Raw genomic sequence first — 13692 nt, 5'->3', positions numbered from 1 at the left:
GGTGACTACAGATGAAGCAGTAAGATTAACAATTTATTTTAAAACAAGAAATGGCTTTAAAATATCCTAGGAAATGTTTTTAATTGGTTTGCAAAAACCTAAAAGGGGTTTATAAAACTTTCCATGAACTAGGTGGTATTTGAGATGAGTGTCCAGGTTGAGCTGAGTTCTAGCCAGTGGAGGGAAAGGAGGGAGACCCACCAGGCACTGGCTGAGGTCATGGAGGGAGAGGGCAGTGGTGCTTGGCGTGGGCAGGAGATGGGTCGGGACCACACTCCAGAAGGCCTCAAGAATATGGGGGACAATGAAGGGTTTGGAGCAAGGACCCCTCCGGACTGGAAGAGCTCTCCATAAACAGGAGTTGGGCTTCATTGTGGAATCTAAACTAGACTGGGGAGCCCTAAGGGGGGAGACAGACCAGATGCAGAGTGCTAGCGTGACCCAGGGAGGTGGCATTGGGAGTTATCGAGGCCTCTGGGACAGCTGTGGGGCCATTCATGTGAAGTCCAGAGGAGGAATAAATTTGGTGGGAAAGATGGCACTCAAGCTTTTTACATGTAAGTTTCAAAGCTCTTCATGACATCAGGTGGAGGGAAGTCAATTGGCTGGAAACAGATGGAAACAGAGCTCAGGAGAGACCGGGGTTGGGGACAGATGAGGGTATTGTTGCTTGTGACTTGTGAGTGAGGGTGGCGGCTGTGGCCTGGGAGGACTCTGTGGGGAGAAAGCCCAATGAGAGGGGAGGAGAGGGCCAAGCACTGAGTCCGGGCAAGTCGGGTGCAAGACAGGAAAGGGTAGAGAGAGCAAAGGAGATAAGAGCCACGCTGTGTCCCGGAAGTCAAGGGAGATGAGAATTTCAAGGACGATGAAGTGGTCAGCAGATTGGTGCAGGAGGTTGAGCCCTGTGAGATCTGGAGACACAGACCATCAAAGCTAGAAGGGCATCAAAGACAAACCAGTACAACGTATTCCTCCCTCCTTTCTTTTCCGTTTCAAGCTGGGGCCTTTTCCTTGGAGGCAGGTTTATGTGGAGTCCCACTGTGTAAAACATACAAAAGGTGAGCTTCTCCAGGGGAGTGGGCGCAGAGGCCTGGCTCCCCGTCTATCCTGCTCCTGTCTGCTGCCAGCCATCTCCACAGAAACCATGAGCAGAGTTTGGAAACCTGATCTGCCTGACCTGATTCAATGCCTTTCTTTTCTTGTTTATTGGGTTGGTTAATCTGCAGTGTGTGTGTATGTGTGCATGCACATGTGTGTGAGCAAGTGGACATGTGGCTGTGTGTGTGCTCACATGAGGCCTCACCAGGTGGCCTGGTGGAGGTCCTCTGTGGCCATGGAAAGAGCCTGGGGAAGCCTCTATTGGAGACTTGGGGACACTGCTTCTCCCGAGGGGCTGTTGTTGGCCTCAGTTCACCAGGTGGGTGGGGGGTCTTGCTCTGAGAGGGTAAGTCTGGGTTCCAGACTTACTATCCCCCCACTAGAGGCTCCCCTACCTAGAAGAGAGCTCAATCCTTCTTCAAAAGTAGGAGAACAGCCTTGATGGCAGTTACAGCTTTGCAAAGTGCAGCAGATCCTGACGGTGGGCGGGTCCCTTGGGCAGTTACCTTATGAGAGAAGTTGGGCTCCACCACATACTGCTTCTCATTTTCAGTGGCGCCTTCGATGGTGATGAAGAAAATATTGATTCCTGACTCCCTTGCAAACCTCGAAGCCTCCTCCACCTTGTCGGTGGGCCAGCCATCCACAATCACCACGGCCACATTGGGAGCACTGCCTCTGTTCCCATTAGCTTTGGAAAAGAAGTTCTTGGTCACAAAGGAGATGGCCCGGCCTGGAAGAAAAAGAAACCTCATGCTTGGAGTGCTTAGAAATGCACGCAAGATCCCAGTGGTGTAAAGAGAGCCAGAAAAACCCATTCATTCTCTTCTTTTGTTTGTTGGTTCCCCCCACCCCCACCAGCTTTTTTTTTAAAACCACATTAACTATTTTGAGGTGTACAATTCAGTGGTATTAAGTACATTCACAATGTTGTCAAACCACGACCACTAACCATTTCCCTCCCCCATGTCACTTTAAGCCTTTAACTTCTAATTGTCTTTTATTAAAAAAAAAAAAAAGTGTTAGGGACCAGCAAACAGATGAGAAAGACTTTCATGGGAATAAAAGGGTCCCCTCTTTGCCTGCATGCTGGAACCATGCTATGCTCTTTCTGGGAGCATGGGGTGGGAGGGGTTGACCTGGAGCGACAGGAGCCTTTTCTCCACCTCCTGTCACTGGGGGTCAGCCAGCCTGGTGCTCTAGGGGCTGCTGGGTGTGGAAGGCTACATTCGAGGTTGAGTGGTGTCTTTTGTCCAGTTAGGGGCACAGGTCTGGCTGGCGAGGGAAGCACTGCACCTGCTAAGAACTGAGGGACTGTGTTCTAGCCCTGGCTGTGCTGCCTACTGGCTGTGTGGGCCCAGGTAGGTCACTCCGGGTCTCTGGGCCTGGATTTCCATTTCAGCTGAAAGCCACAGTTGTAAGACATAATGGAGCCTCCCAGCCTGCCTTTCCAAAGCCCATGTTTCACACCACATAGGACCTCAGGGATTTTTCAGTCAAGCAGGGTGACAATTGTCTCCGTTTGCTGGGACTTTCCCAGTTTAAGCGCTGAAAGCCCCATATGTTCCTGGGCAGATTGGGATGACCAGGTCACCCTAGAGTTAGCATAACTGCATACAGTAAGGTGGTGCTCTTAACCCGGGCTCTGTGAACCCCTGGGGGTAATGGGCATGTGTATCCACAAATTCCCTGAAATTATACACAACATTTTGTGTATAAAAGTATTTATTTGGATAGAGGAGTAGCTTTCAGGAGATATTCAAAGGAGTCTTCAATCTAAATAAAAGTTAAGAACAACCATCTTAAGACTTTAGGATTAACATCATTTCACTCAATGCTTTTTGGTTTTGGCCAATATCCTGGCTCCACGGGTTAATCCTTAACCTGTCAAAGGAAGGATCAAATGATCACACATTCAGCTGCTGGAGAAAAGTCTTGGAAAACCCATGTGATCTGGCTGCAGGGAGCACAGTTGCTAAGGGAAAACCTGGCTGCTGAGAACTGCCTTCACAGCCAAGGGACATGTCCCTCAAGGCCCAAGGCACCTGGCAGTCCCCTCTGGCTTAATGTTAGATGCCTGTAAACAGAGCACACCCCTGGCCTCACCCAGTCTTAAATTTGGAGGCCATGGTCCATTACTGCTCAACCCACATTGCATCCACCTTCTAGCACATCTTGGAAAACAGAAGCTGGAAATCTGAAAACTACGTTGTTGAGACTCCCTTGCAACTACAGCCCTGGATTTGTTCTAGTTTCATGAATCAATGTGCATACATGAAATTTAGAAGATTGAAGAGAGGCAGAGACTGTATTTTGGACTCTGCTCTTTCTGCTTATGAGCATCTGTAGGGTACTTGACTTCTTGGGTGGTGCCAGAGGAACTTATGTCTGCTGTCTAGCTTTGTTGCCATTGAGGTGGCAGGGTGCAGAACATTCTTTCTGTGCATGTGAATGGAGCAGGCAAGGCCTGGTTGGGGGGCTGACCACCGTAGCAGGAACTTCCTGACTGTGGTGGCTTCCTGGCTAAATCAGGTTCCTGAAGAGGCTATGTTGGCAGAATTGAGAATGTGATTTCCTGATCTTGGAAGAGGCAGCAGCTCCTTGGAGGTCCAAGTTTTGCAGGAAGACTTTAGAAAACATCTCTCAAAGTTCAACCTAGAGTTCATTTCTTCAGACCTTTTGATTATCTTCAAAACCATTTAATACCTAGGAATAAACCCCTTTCTGCTTGAACCAGTTGAAATGGGTCCTGTTCTCTGAACCCAAACTCTGATCAGTACAGGGCAGGGATAGAACATGTTATCTGCTGAAAAAGGTATATGATTTTATTAAGACACCACTCTAATCCCATCAAGAACATAGGGTGTCTTCAGAAGTTTTAAAGTTTTGCTTCATGATACATTACTGCAATATGACTGATATAAGTATTCAATTGAAAACAAATCAGAAATAAACTCTATCGGGGCACCTGGGTGGCTCAGTCAGTTAAGCATCTGACTCTTGACTTCGGCTCAGGTCATGATCTCATAGCTCATGGGTTCGAGCCCCATGTCGGGCTCTGCTCTGGCAGGGCAGAGGCTGCTTGGGATTCTCTCTCTCTCCCTCTCTCTCTGCTCCTCCCCTGCTCACATGCTGTCTCTCTCTCAAAATAAATAAATAAACTTTTTTTAAAAAAGAAATTAAGTCTATTATGTTTACAATGTGGTAATACTGATTTGGGGTCCCGGAGAGCAGTGACTTGGCTAATGTTTATTTAGCATTTTTCAAAGATCAAGGGCTTTTTCATTTGCCAGATACTAACATACTGGTCCACAGAGATGTACAATGAAGCAGAGAACAAAATAATCAGACTTATAGTAACTTCAAAGAAGTTCCTTCAGAGTCAGTTCTATTCTCTGTGTGCTCCATGCCAAGCAACTGTGGCTCACTTCTCCATTTCTTTGGGTTTCAATGATACAAAGAGGTTCCCTGAGAAGTAGACAGCCCTCCCAGTGCCCCCAAAGCCAGACTACCATTTATGAATTGAAACGCTGGCATAGGCTTACTGGCAACCTTTGAGTTTGGTTAGTATGAAAGGGTTCCCCAATGCCTGGATAGCTCCTGGTGAACTGGCAAAATGGTTTCTGGACACATTGAGGGCTAGACTTGGACTTCTGGTAAACCCCCCACCCCTAACCACCAAGGTGCAGACATCTCAGGAGACTCAGCTTGAAACAAGGAACCTGTCTCTGTTTCCAGAGTCAACACTAGAACAGGGGAGCTCATTGGAAGAAGATTCCCAAGGGGCACTGTGGAGCTTTCTGAGTGGAACTGGTTATAACATTTAATGTTAAATAGTTTATGGCTTGTCAGTCAATTAGGAAACAGTTACAATAGCAGTCCTGCTTGTCCTGAAGAAAACTGCCAACCTGAGGAACCAGGCATGCTGGAACTCTTCAGCATATATGTGGTGATGATTCTTACCCCTGAATCCATGATGATACCTTAGAAAAGATACAATTCATTTGTATATGTGTGTCATTTCTTGATGGATTATTATTATTATTTTTCCTCCTCCTATATAGGATGTTAGAAGACAATCACACAGAGGGAGAACCGTGGAAGCAAGCTAGAATGATCTGAATTCGGTCACATACCTGCATTGGAAAGCCCTCCTCTCTGGGTGATTTTCTCTATGGCAGTTCTCAGATCCCGGGAATTCATGTGAGTTCTGAGGTTAAACTGGGCAGAAGGGTTGTCTCTGGAGAGTGAGAACAAGAAATAAAAATTAGCTGGAAAGAGAACATGTTATGTGCTGAAAAGGTATATGGTTTTATTAAGACACCACTCTAATCCCATCAAGGATATAGGGTGTCTTCTGAAGTTTTAAAGTTGTACTCCATGATTACATTACTGCAATGTGATTGATCTAAGTATTCAATTGAAAACAAATCAGAAATCAACTCTAAAATCCAACTCTAAAATCCTTTGGAGGAAAGCAGAAATCAGTCTTTTATATATGAATAGAATGAAGCTGCTTCAAAGCCTTGAGCTGGATTTCATAAAATGCCCCACTGTGGACAGAAGGAACAATGAGATGGGGGGACTGGGGTCCTCTTCAGTGTGTGTAGAGAAAAGTGGTCTGTTTTAGGACTCAGGGTTCTAGTTTTGAGTGTGCTATTTCCTAGCTGTGTGACCTTGGGAAGTCGTTTAACTTTTCTCGGCTTCAACTTCCTCATCTAGGTAAAAGCAAAGATTGTGACATTCAGATTTCTAAAAAAAACAGGATGATAGTCAAGTGGGATTCTGCAAATGTGTAGGTGTCCCCAGGTTGCCCCAGACTCTCCTCTCCAGGGAGACAATCCCAGCTGGCAGCCACTGCCTGGGTCACCCCTCCACTGGAATTGCGCCTTAACAGTGTTGTCCAGGAGAGGACATCCCTTTATTTTTTCATTTTGTGGTGCCTGTGACTGGGTGAGAATATTCAAATCTTACGCAAAAGGTTAATCTATTAACCAAAAGGTCAGCTGGAGATGAGGTGGAGTGAATTAAATGGAGAAAGAGAAGGAGAATCCTTCTCTAGAGACGAGTCTCTGTGGGTAAGCTGGGCATACAGGCATGGGAGTAGCTGAGCAGAGGGTGTGGATACCTTTTATGACCAGGTTGGGGAGGGGGGGTCTATCGGGTGGGTGTTTGCACCCACACCCACGGTGAAGTGGGGAAGCACAGTATGAGCACATCTCACGATGCGCTGACTCAGAGCCATTGGCACGGCTTCATGTGAGTGTGACCTCTAAGGTCACGTGGGCCCCCCACTCCAGAAAAGCCAGTGCTCGGTTCAGTGCTCTGATGCTGCCATCTTGAAATTCTTAGTTTTTAAAACAGGGCCCAGCAAATCATGTAACAGGTCATGCCTGCAGTTTACTAAGCCTTCAAGGGGAGGGAGAAGGCTTTTTTCTGTTTATTTATTTATTTTGAGAGAGAGGGCCAGTGCAAGTGGGGAAGGGGCAGAAAGAGAGGGGGGCAGAGAATCCCAAGCACTAATAGCGTGGAGCCCTACGGAGGGCTCAAACTCATGAAACTGTGAGATCATGACCTGAGCTGAAACCCAGAGTCAGGGGCCTAACTAACCGAGCCACCCAGACGTTCCAGGAAAAGACTTTAAAAAGCAGCCTTTCCACAAGCACCTGGAGTAGGTCCCAGGAGAAGCAGTTTTAGGCAGTTTAGGTGGGAATTCCAAGGGGACTTACAGTGGATTCTTAGCAAGTCCTCTAGGAGACCTGGCAGTGTGGTCACCAGGAAGCCAGTTCCCTAGGACTAAGAGGAGACATCTTCTGTCTCTCTCCCTGCTTCCCTCCCCTACTCTGCCCATGATTCCCACTTTTCTAGGTATCTCAAGGTGATCTATGTCGGAGGAGAACTCTTGGGAGACTGGCAGTGTGACCCTCTGTCCTCCATTTTATTAGTAAACGTGAGGGACATGGGCTGGTTCTCAGACCAAACCAAAGTGCCCAGAAGGCATGCTTGTCTCAGTGAGAGGCAGGACAGGCTCCATTCAGGGAAGATGAGGGAGGTTTAAAAGCAGCTCAGTGACGTGAGTGTTGGGGCCAAACCCAACCAGAGAAATGCCACCAGATGAAAACCAAGTTCTAGTTTAGGATTCAACAAGAACAAACAACAACAAAGCAAACTGCAGAATGAGGAAATGTGGGCATTTTAGCCGAGCCCGACCTTACTCTCAACCTAAGTATGGTGTGGGTCCTCACGAATGGGCTGCAGTAACACAAGCCCTGTGCGGGACGGGGAGGAGGCATCACACAGAGAAGGAGCTCTATGGTTTCCATGGTTAGATTTCTCTCTCCCTCCTGGCTCAAGGGTTTTTGGGCTTATATGCTTTGCAGATCAATGTCAGTGAATGCTGAACTTGCCCCCTGGCCATCAAGACTCAAAACCTGGACTCCCATCGCTATTTGCTCATCATAGGGCCCGTGAGTCCAATCAGTAAAACCCTTCAAGTTCCTCTATACACCATCACTTGCTTTCATCCCTCCTCCATATGTCTGCAGTGACCCTCTGAGTTCAGGCACCCTGCTTCTTGCTGCTTCTATTATAAGAGTTTCTATTTGGTCTGTGCAAAGCCAATTGTATGCACATCTTCTAAAAACCTCTTCCTCATGTTCAGCTCTGAGAGTAAAATTCCTCTGCTCAAAAATCATCAGAGGCTCCCATGGTTAAACTTCATATTTTGGCTTTCAAAAGCCCATCCATAATTTAATGCCAATGTACAATGTTCATATCATGCTCTCTGTCTCTGTCTCTGGATAACCTATATCCCAGTTGGAAAGAGCTGCTCACTGTTTCCTGGTTTTTGAGCTTTGTGACTTTGCTCATTAACTCCCTCATCTGGAAAACCCAAACTGTGCTCACCCTCTACCTCTAGCTCCCTGTCACCCTGCCCAGTGCTGACAACCTCCCCATACCTGACTCTGCTCTCCTCTAACTCAACACCATACACAGTATGTAGTCCCTGCAGGTTCTCAATGAACAGTATTGAAGAAACAAACATTTCCTCTTTTTCTGTGCATCTCTACCTCTAAATGATGGTGTTGCCCAGAGTGTATCTCCTTCACGTCTCCCTCCTCATTTTATGTACTTCCCTGGGAGAGTTCATCAACTTCAGTCACCAGGGGTTCAGAGACCATTCACATGCCAACAGCTGTCTGGTACACACTGGTGGGTGCTCTGTCTTGAGCCCCAGATAGACATAAAGTGACTTCCATCCATCTCTGTCCAGAATGCACTGTGTGATGCCTGGGGGCGGTCCACAGCCACCTCAGGTTTGATATTTCCAAAACTGAAGTCATTTATCTTCTAAATCTGCTCCATCCAACCACTCATATCCCCTTCTGTGTTCCCTCTTCTGACTCATTGTCATCTCAGCAGAAAACATGCTGGACATGTTCTGACACCTCCTTCATCAAATGACATTTCCTATCAGACCAACCTCATAAATACCTCTTGTATCTCTCCCTTCCTTTCCATCCTCATGTTTGTACTTTGATCTTTCCTTTCTTGAACTACTGCTAGAATTTCCTACCTGGTCTTCCTGTACCCAGGGTGGCCTCTGAAGAGGACCTTTTTTTTTTTTTTTTAAGCAGGCTTCACACCCAGTGTGGAGGCCAATGTGGGGCTTGAACTCACGACTCCAAGATCAAGACCTGAACTGAGATCAAGAACTGGATGTTTAACCGACTGAGCCACCCAGGCACCTCTCTGCAGAGGACCTTTTATTCAATAGGTTATACATGCTGATCAGAGGCAAATTAACCTGGGAGCTAATAATGCTTCTTCCAAGGGGCCTAATTTTGTATTTGTAATTTTGTGTTCTTTTTCTTCACAGGACCCTTGAGCTGCATAAGCTTCAGAGTCCCCAGTCTTGATCTTCCCTTGGTTACCAAGGACTAGGAACTTTCTCAAGGCCTAAAAAATAAAATACGAGTTGAACCAAAACAAAATATTATGGGCTATAAAATTAAAAATTGCAAAATGGATATTGTCAATGGTAAGTATGTAAATTGTCTACCAAACATAACACAACTTACACTTCCATAGTTGTACAATTTTAAACTCACCAAATTTTAATTACATTTGAAACTGATTTGTGGGCTAGATTTTCTCCCTCTACAGGATTTCCTGCGTATGTGAGATGATCGTGTAGAAATCATAGCTAATCATAAAGTATTCCTCATACACACATAACTTAAAAAGCAAAAATATAAAATTTTCTTTTGAAAGTTTTTCCAGAAAAAAATGTATTTAAATGTAGAACCTAGTCACTTAGTCACGTCCACAGCATTCCCTGGAATGCTGCTCAGGAAGCTGTCTTGATATTCATCACTTCGCAGAGCAATCGATTACCTGTCTCTTTCCCATTCTACATATACAGCCAAGTCTCCTTATTTGCAGTAGCTACGTTCTATAAAGTTGCTGCGAGCATCACATTAGCAAATACTGAGCCCTTGCTCCTAGGGGAAATACTGGCTTAGGTTCCTGTGGGCCTCTGGTCACATTTTCATCAGCAGATCGATATATAAACTTGTTTTATGTACGTTTCTGTTGGAAGACACCTCATTTAATATATGTTTCTTACAAATAATTAATTACATGCAATATTTCTGTCTAATAAAACACCAGCTGAGAAGGGTTTAACAGTTTCCTGACCCTGAGTAATGTTACCATAAATTTCTTTGGCTTTTAGCCTCACAATGCTGTCCACCGTTTTTTTTTTGTTTTTGTTTTTTTTTTTTTTTTGCAAATCAGTCTTCACTTCATGAATTCATAGGTTCAGCTACTTTTCCATCTTTTTCATAGCTTCATCAGACATTATAGATATTACTTTAGAACTTTCCAGAGCAGAAGCACACGCGTATCAGCGACGTTCCTCTTTCTTTTTCTGAAAGTACTGAATTATTGGTTCATTAACATTGAGCTCATGACCAACGCACTGTCACGCATGCCTGAAGGAAACTTATCAAACAGTTGTAGCGTCTCGGTAAGTGCATCACAGCCTTCCTGTGCTTTGAACCCCAGATAGCATTTTCAGCACCACATTTGGGGGGCATTTAAAATAGTGAACATAACCAATGACAAGCACAAAAATATGAAGACTGTGGCACTAGACAGATTGTGACAAGGAGACTTGTTTATAGCATGGCGGCTGAAACAAGGCACAACATTGCCTTGTTTGACCTGGGCTGGGGATTTGTGTCAAGCAACTCAAATCCCACCCCTATGCTGTGCTAGTCTGCAGATGACTGTAAAAGTACCATGAGAGTTTGCTGTCAAATATGGAAGCCACAAGTCAGGAAGATCGACTGTTACCTATTTGAGAACAGGCGCTATGTCCCGGTATTTCCTATCCCTAGTGCTTAGCATACAAGTGATAATAGGTGATTGTGGAATAAATAAATGAAAGGAAGAAAGCTCAAATGACCTTTCCTCTCTCAGATCATCCCTGGTGGAGTTGAACACTCTGCTTCTGGGCTCCACACTGATCCTTCTCTTCCTTTATGATACCATAGAGGTGGATGAATCCATCTACAGAGGCAGAGAGATGAGCTATTCACATACCCAGTGAATGGATGCTTTTAATTTTATTTAATGTTATTTCTTTTAAAAATATTGCCTCCCTTACTAGATGGTGAAGTCCTGAAGAACACAATCTCTATCACATTTATTGATTTATTTTTAGCAGATTGAAAGTTTGGATCAGAGGACCTCTGAAACTCTCCAAATGCTAAAATTATGATTAGGAGCAAAGCAACTGAGCCATCCATCAAGAGACTTATAGGCAAATGTAATCAAACCACTTAGAAGAATTTTACATTAGCATCTCCTACAAATGGCATAGAGCTTAGTGCATGGTAAACATTCAATAAATCTTTATTAAATTGAAATGTAATTAAATCAGAGGGATGAGCGATAAGTCTTAAATCTGCAAACTGTAGCAGCTCTTGGTACTAGAACACATGGGTGTATGTATCCTTTTTCAGGATATACGGGCTGGTGGCCTGACACCCAAGCCAGGTTACTTTTCAGAGACAGACTAGTTAAAAAGTTCAAAGAGGTATGCCACTACATTTCCATCTAAGTAATTTTATTACAAGATCTCATTAAAGGAAAACAATTTTTTTCCCTCAGCGATTTCAAAGCTTTCCTTTGAAAATAAGAGAAGAAAATAAAAAAAAGGTTTATAGCTCAAGGAGAAAATAACAAATTGTTCTGTTTGGAAAAGAAGCTAATGACGAGAAATTATAGGGAGCCAGAATTTGTGCATGGAAAGGAGTAATTTATGTGACAGGAAATGATGAATCTGTGAATGTTTAAGAAAAAAGAATACCTGTCAGAAATGGCCCCAGGTGATCAATTCCTAGGAAGGCATGGGACCAGGGGGTAGGGAACTGGGATGGATATCAGTGTTTCCAGCTTTCCTGCTGGTGCAACTCACCTGAGGCACTTGTTAAACTACATAGGTACCAGATCCCCTGCTGGCAGAAACTCAATTCAGTAGATCTGGGCTGGAAGTGGGAATTTTTATTTGTTTGTTTTAAACTAGGGATCCAGGCGAATCCTATCCTTAGGAAAGTTTGGGAAGGCCTGGGGTCTGAAGCCCTTTCAGTCCTAAGGTCCATGCAGTTCTAGTCCCAGAGGCTACTGCTTTACCCCCATAATACTTTCAGTCACACTGCGTGAGCCCCTCAAATGAATTTTTATGCCAGTAGAGACATATTAACTGATCATATAGCAAGAACCTTTCAAAACGGGTTCCTCCAACAAGGCATCACCTTAAGGTTACTAATGCTAAAATGTGATGATTCATGGGCTTAGTCACTGAGATGTACCATGTGAAATCAGGAGGATGTTCTAGGGTGACCCTGGCCACCCAAGGACATGCTGGTGGCTGCAGATTGGGTGGCAAACTTGTTCCTTTAGTGCATTACCTGGCTCAGAACAGAAATGATTTTGCCCCCATCCCCTCAAAGGACCGAGGGCTATGGTCCACCCGGTGGCCTGGGCCAATCTGCTGAGGAACTTTGTACAACTAGCCCCTTCTGAAAGGACACTGGCCTTACACTTCCGAGGATCAGAGATGGCAAGCAGGGTCTCAGAATCAAATTTTGTCTTTAGATGAGTGTTTTTTTGTCATTAATGACAACAAATTCAATCCACCCACCAAAAAGTGGAGAATTGACCTGAGTACCTCTTCCTTATGGGGGAAAAGCAGATATGCAATCTGCTGATCTGAGAGTCACTCTGGAACCAACGGACTTTCAGGCTGGCTCGTCTGTGACCACATCACAGGGCTTGGAAGCACTACAACGTGGAATGTCTTGGCAACAGACACACTTGTTGGCACCCCCTGGGCTCAGACGTGCACCCGATCTCCTAGGGATCCTGTCTCATTCTATAGGTCTAGAGTGAGGTCTGAGGTTCTGCCTTTCTCCCAGATGATACTGTGGATCCCATGTTGAGAAGCAATGTCTTAGAGGATGCTGCGCCATCAAGAAAATCAGCAGTGGGCTGTCAGTGATAAGGGGAAGGGAGGAGAACAGCTGAGGAGTCTAGAGGAAGCATGAGAAAGGCAGAGAAAAGGAGGAGGAGGACGGAGCGGAGGCAGCTCTGTAGGCACAGAGCTGGGAGAGGATTCACCAGATGACAGCACAAGCCTGTGGGGCTATCTGTGCCTGAGCTCTCTGGTTGCACAATATAATCACCTGGGGAGCTCTAAAAATCAATGATGCCTGGGTCCCACACTCAGAAATTCTGATTTAATCGATCTGAGGTTTGGTCGGGGAATTGGGATTTTCAAAAGCTCCCCAAGTGGTCCTAATTGCATGGGGGTGGCCATCTGCTTCTCTAGCAGAATGATCTAGGGATCTAGGGATGTAGGGAGAATGATCTCAGGGGGGCCCTGGGATAAACCCAGCCAACGTGTGGTGGGGGCTGAAGGGGGACCGCTGAAAGGGAAGTGGTAGAAGTCAAGTGTACTCTGTGTTTTATTTGTACCTCTGGGAGAACTGAATGGTGAGGAATAGAAAAAGCATAGGGTTCTTTGTGTAGATTTTATTCATAGCTCATTCAGCTTTGAGACTGTGTCCCTGAGGAGTGTGGCACACAGGCTCACCTGTGATCCTGTGAGAAGGGTCCTGTGAGGAAGACAGAGGCAGTCTTTACAAGTTGCATTAGGCCCTTGGAGAGGCTGCTCGGGGGCCCCGTTGGTTTCTGTAAAGGCAGTATAGACTAGGGCACGAGGAGAATGGGGTGGGCATGGGAGAGATCTGAGTTCTGGACGGCGTGGCCACTCTGCTCCTGGGAAGCCGAGCTGTGCCTGACTCTCTCAACAACAGACTGAAATTACAGACTAAAATATCAGCTTCTGGGTTTTTACCAGATTCTGACTTACTGAGTCTGGAATGGGACCTGGGCAGCGGCATCTGTGAAGCCCCCTAGGTGACACTAGCGTGCAGTCGGGGCCTGGGCCGCAGCTTCTTGCTCTGAGCCCCCTGGAGCTATGTCTCGTGCTCCAGCCCTGCCCACTCCTCCTTTGCTGCAGAC

The 13692-nt window shown here is 45.7% G+C and overlaps 1 protein-coding gene across 2 annotated transcripts in view; it reads right to left on the bottom strand.

Annotated features, from left to right (window-relative positions):
• The window catches only part of VIT (vitrin), a 106907-nt gene that overhangs the window by 6903 nt on the left and 86312 nt on the right, over positions 1-13692 (bottom strand). For both annotated transcript variants that reach the window (XM_058683028.1, XM_058683029.1), the window contains 2 exons: positions 5235-5338; positions 1605-1831 (listed from right to left, as the gene is read on the bottom strand). In XM_058683028.1, coding sequence (XP_058539011.1) covers positions 1605-1831; positions 5235-5338 — 331 coding nt within the window. The remainder of the gene's footprint in view (positions 1-1604; positions 1832-5234; positions 5339-13692) is intronic.

The sequence above is a fragment of the Neofelis nebulosa genome, chromosome 9 (genome assembly GCF_028018385.1).
Source record: "Neofelis nebulosa isolate mNeoNeb1 chromosome 9, mNeoNeb1.pri, whole genome shotgun sequence".
In the NCBI taxonomy this organism is placed as follows: Eukaryota; Metazoa; Chordata; class Mammalia; order Carnivora; family Felidae; genus Neofelis; species Neofelis nebulosa.
The sequence above is the reverse complement of the archived record's forward strand: the minus strand, read 5'-3'. Positions and strand labels throughout refer to the sequence as shown.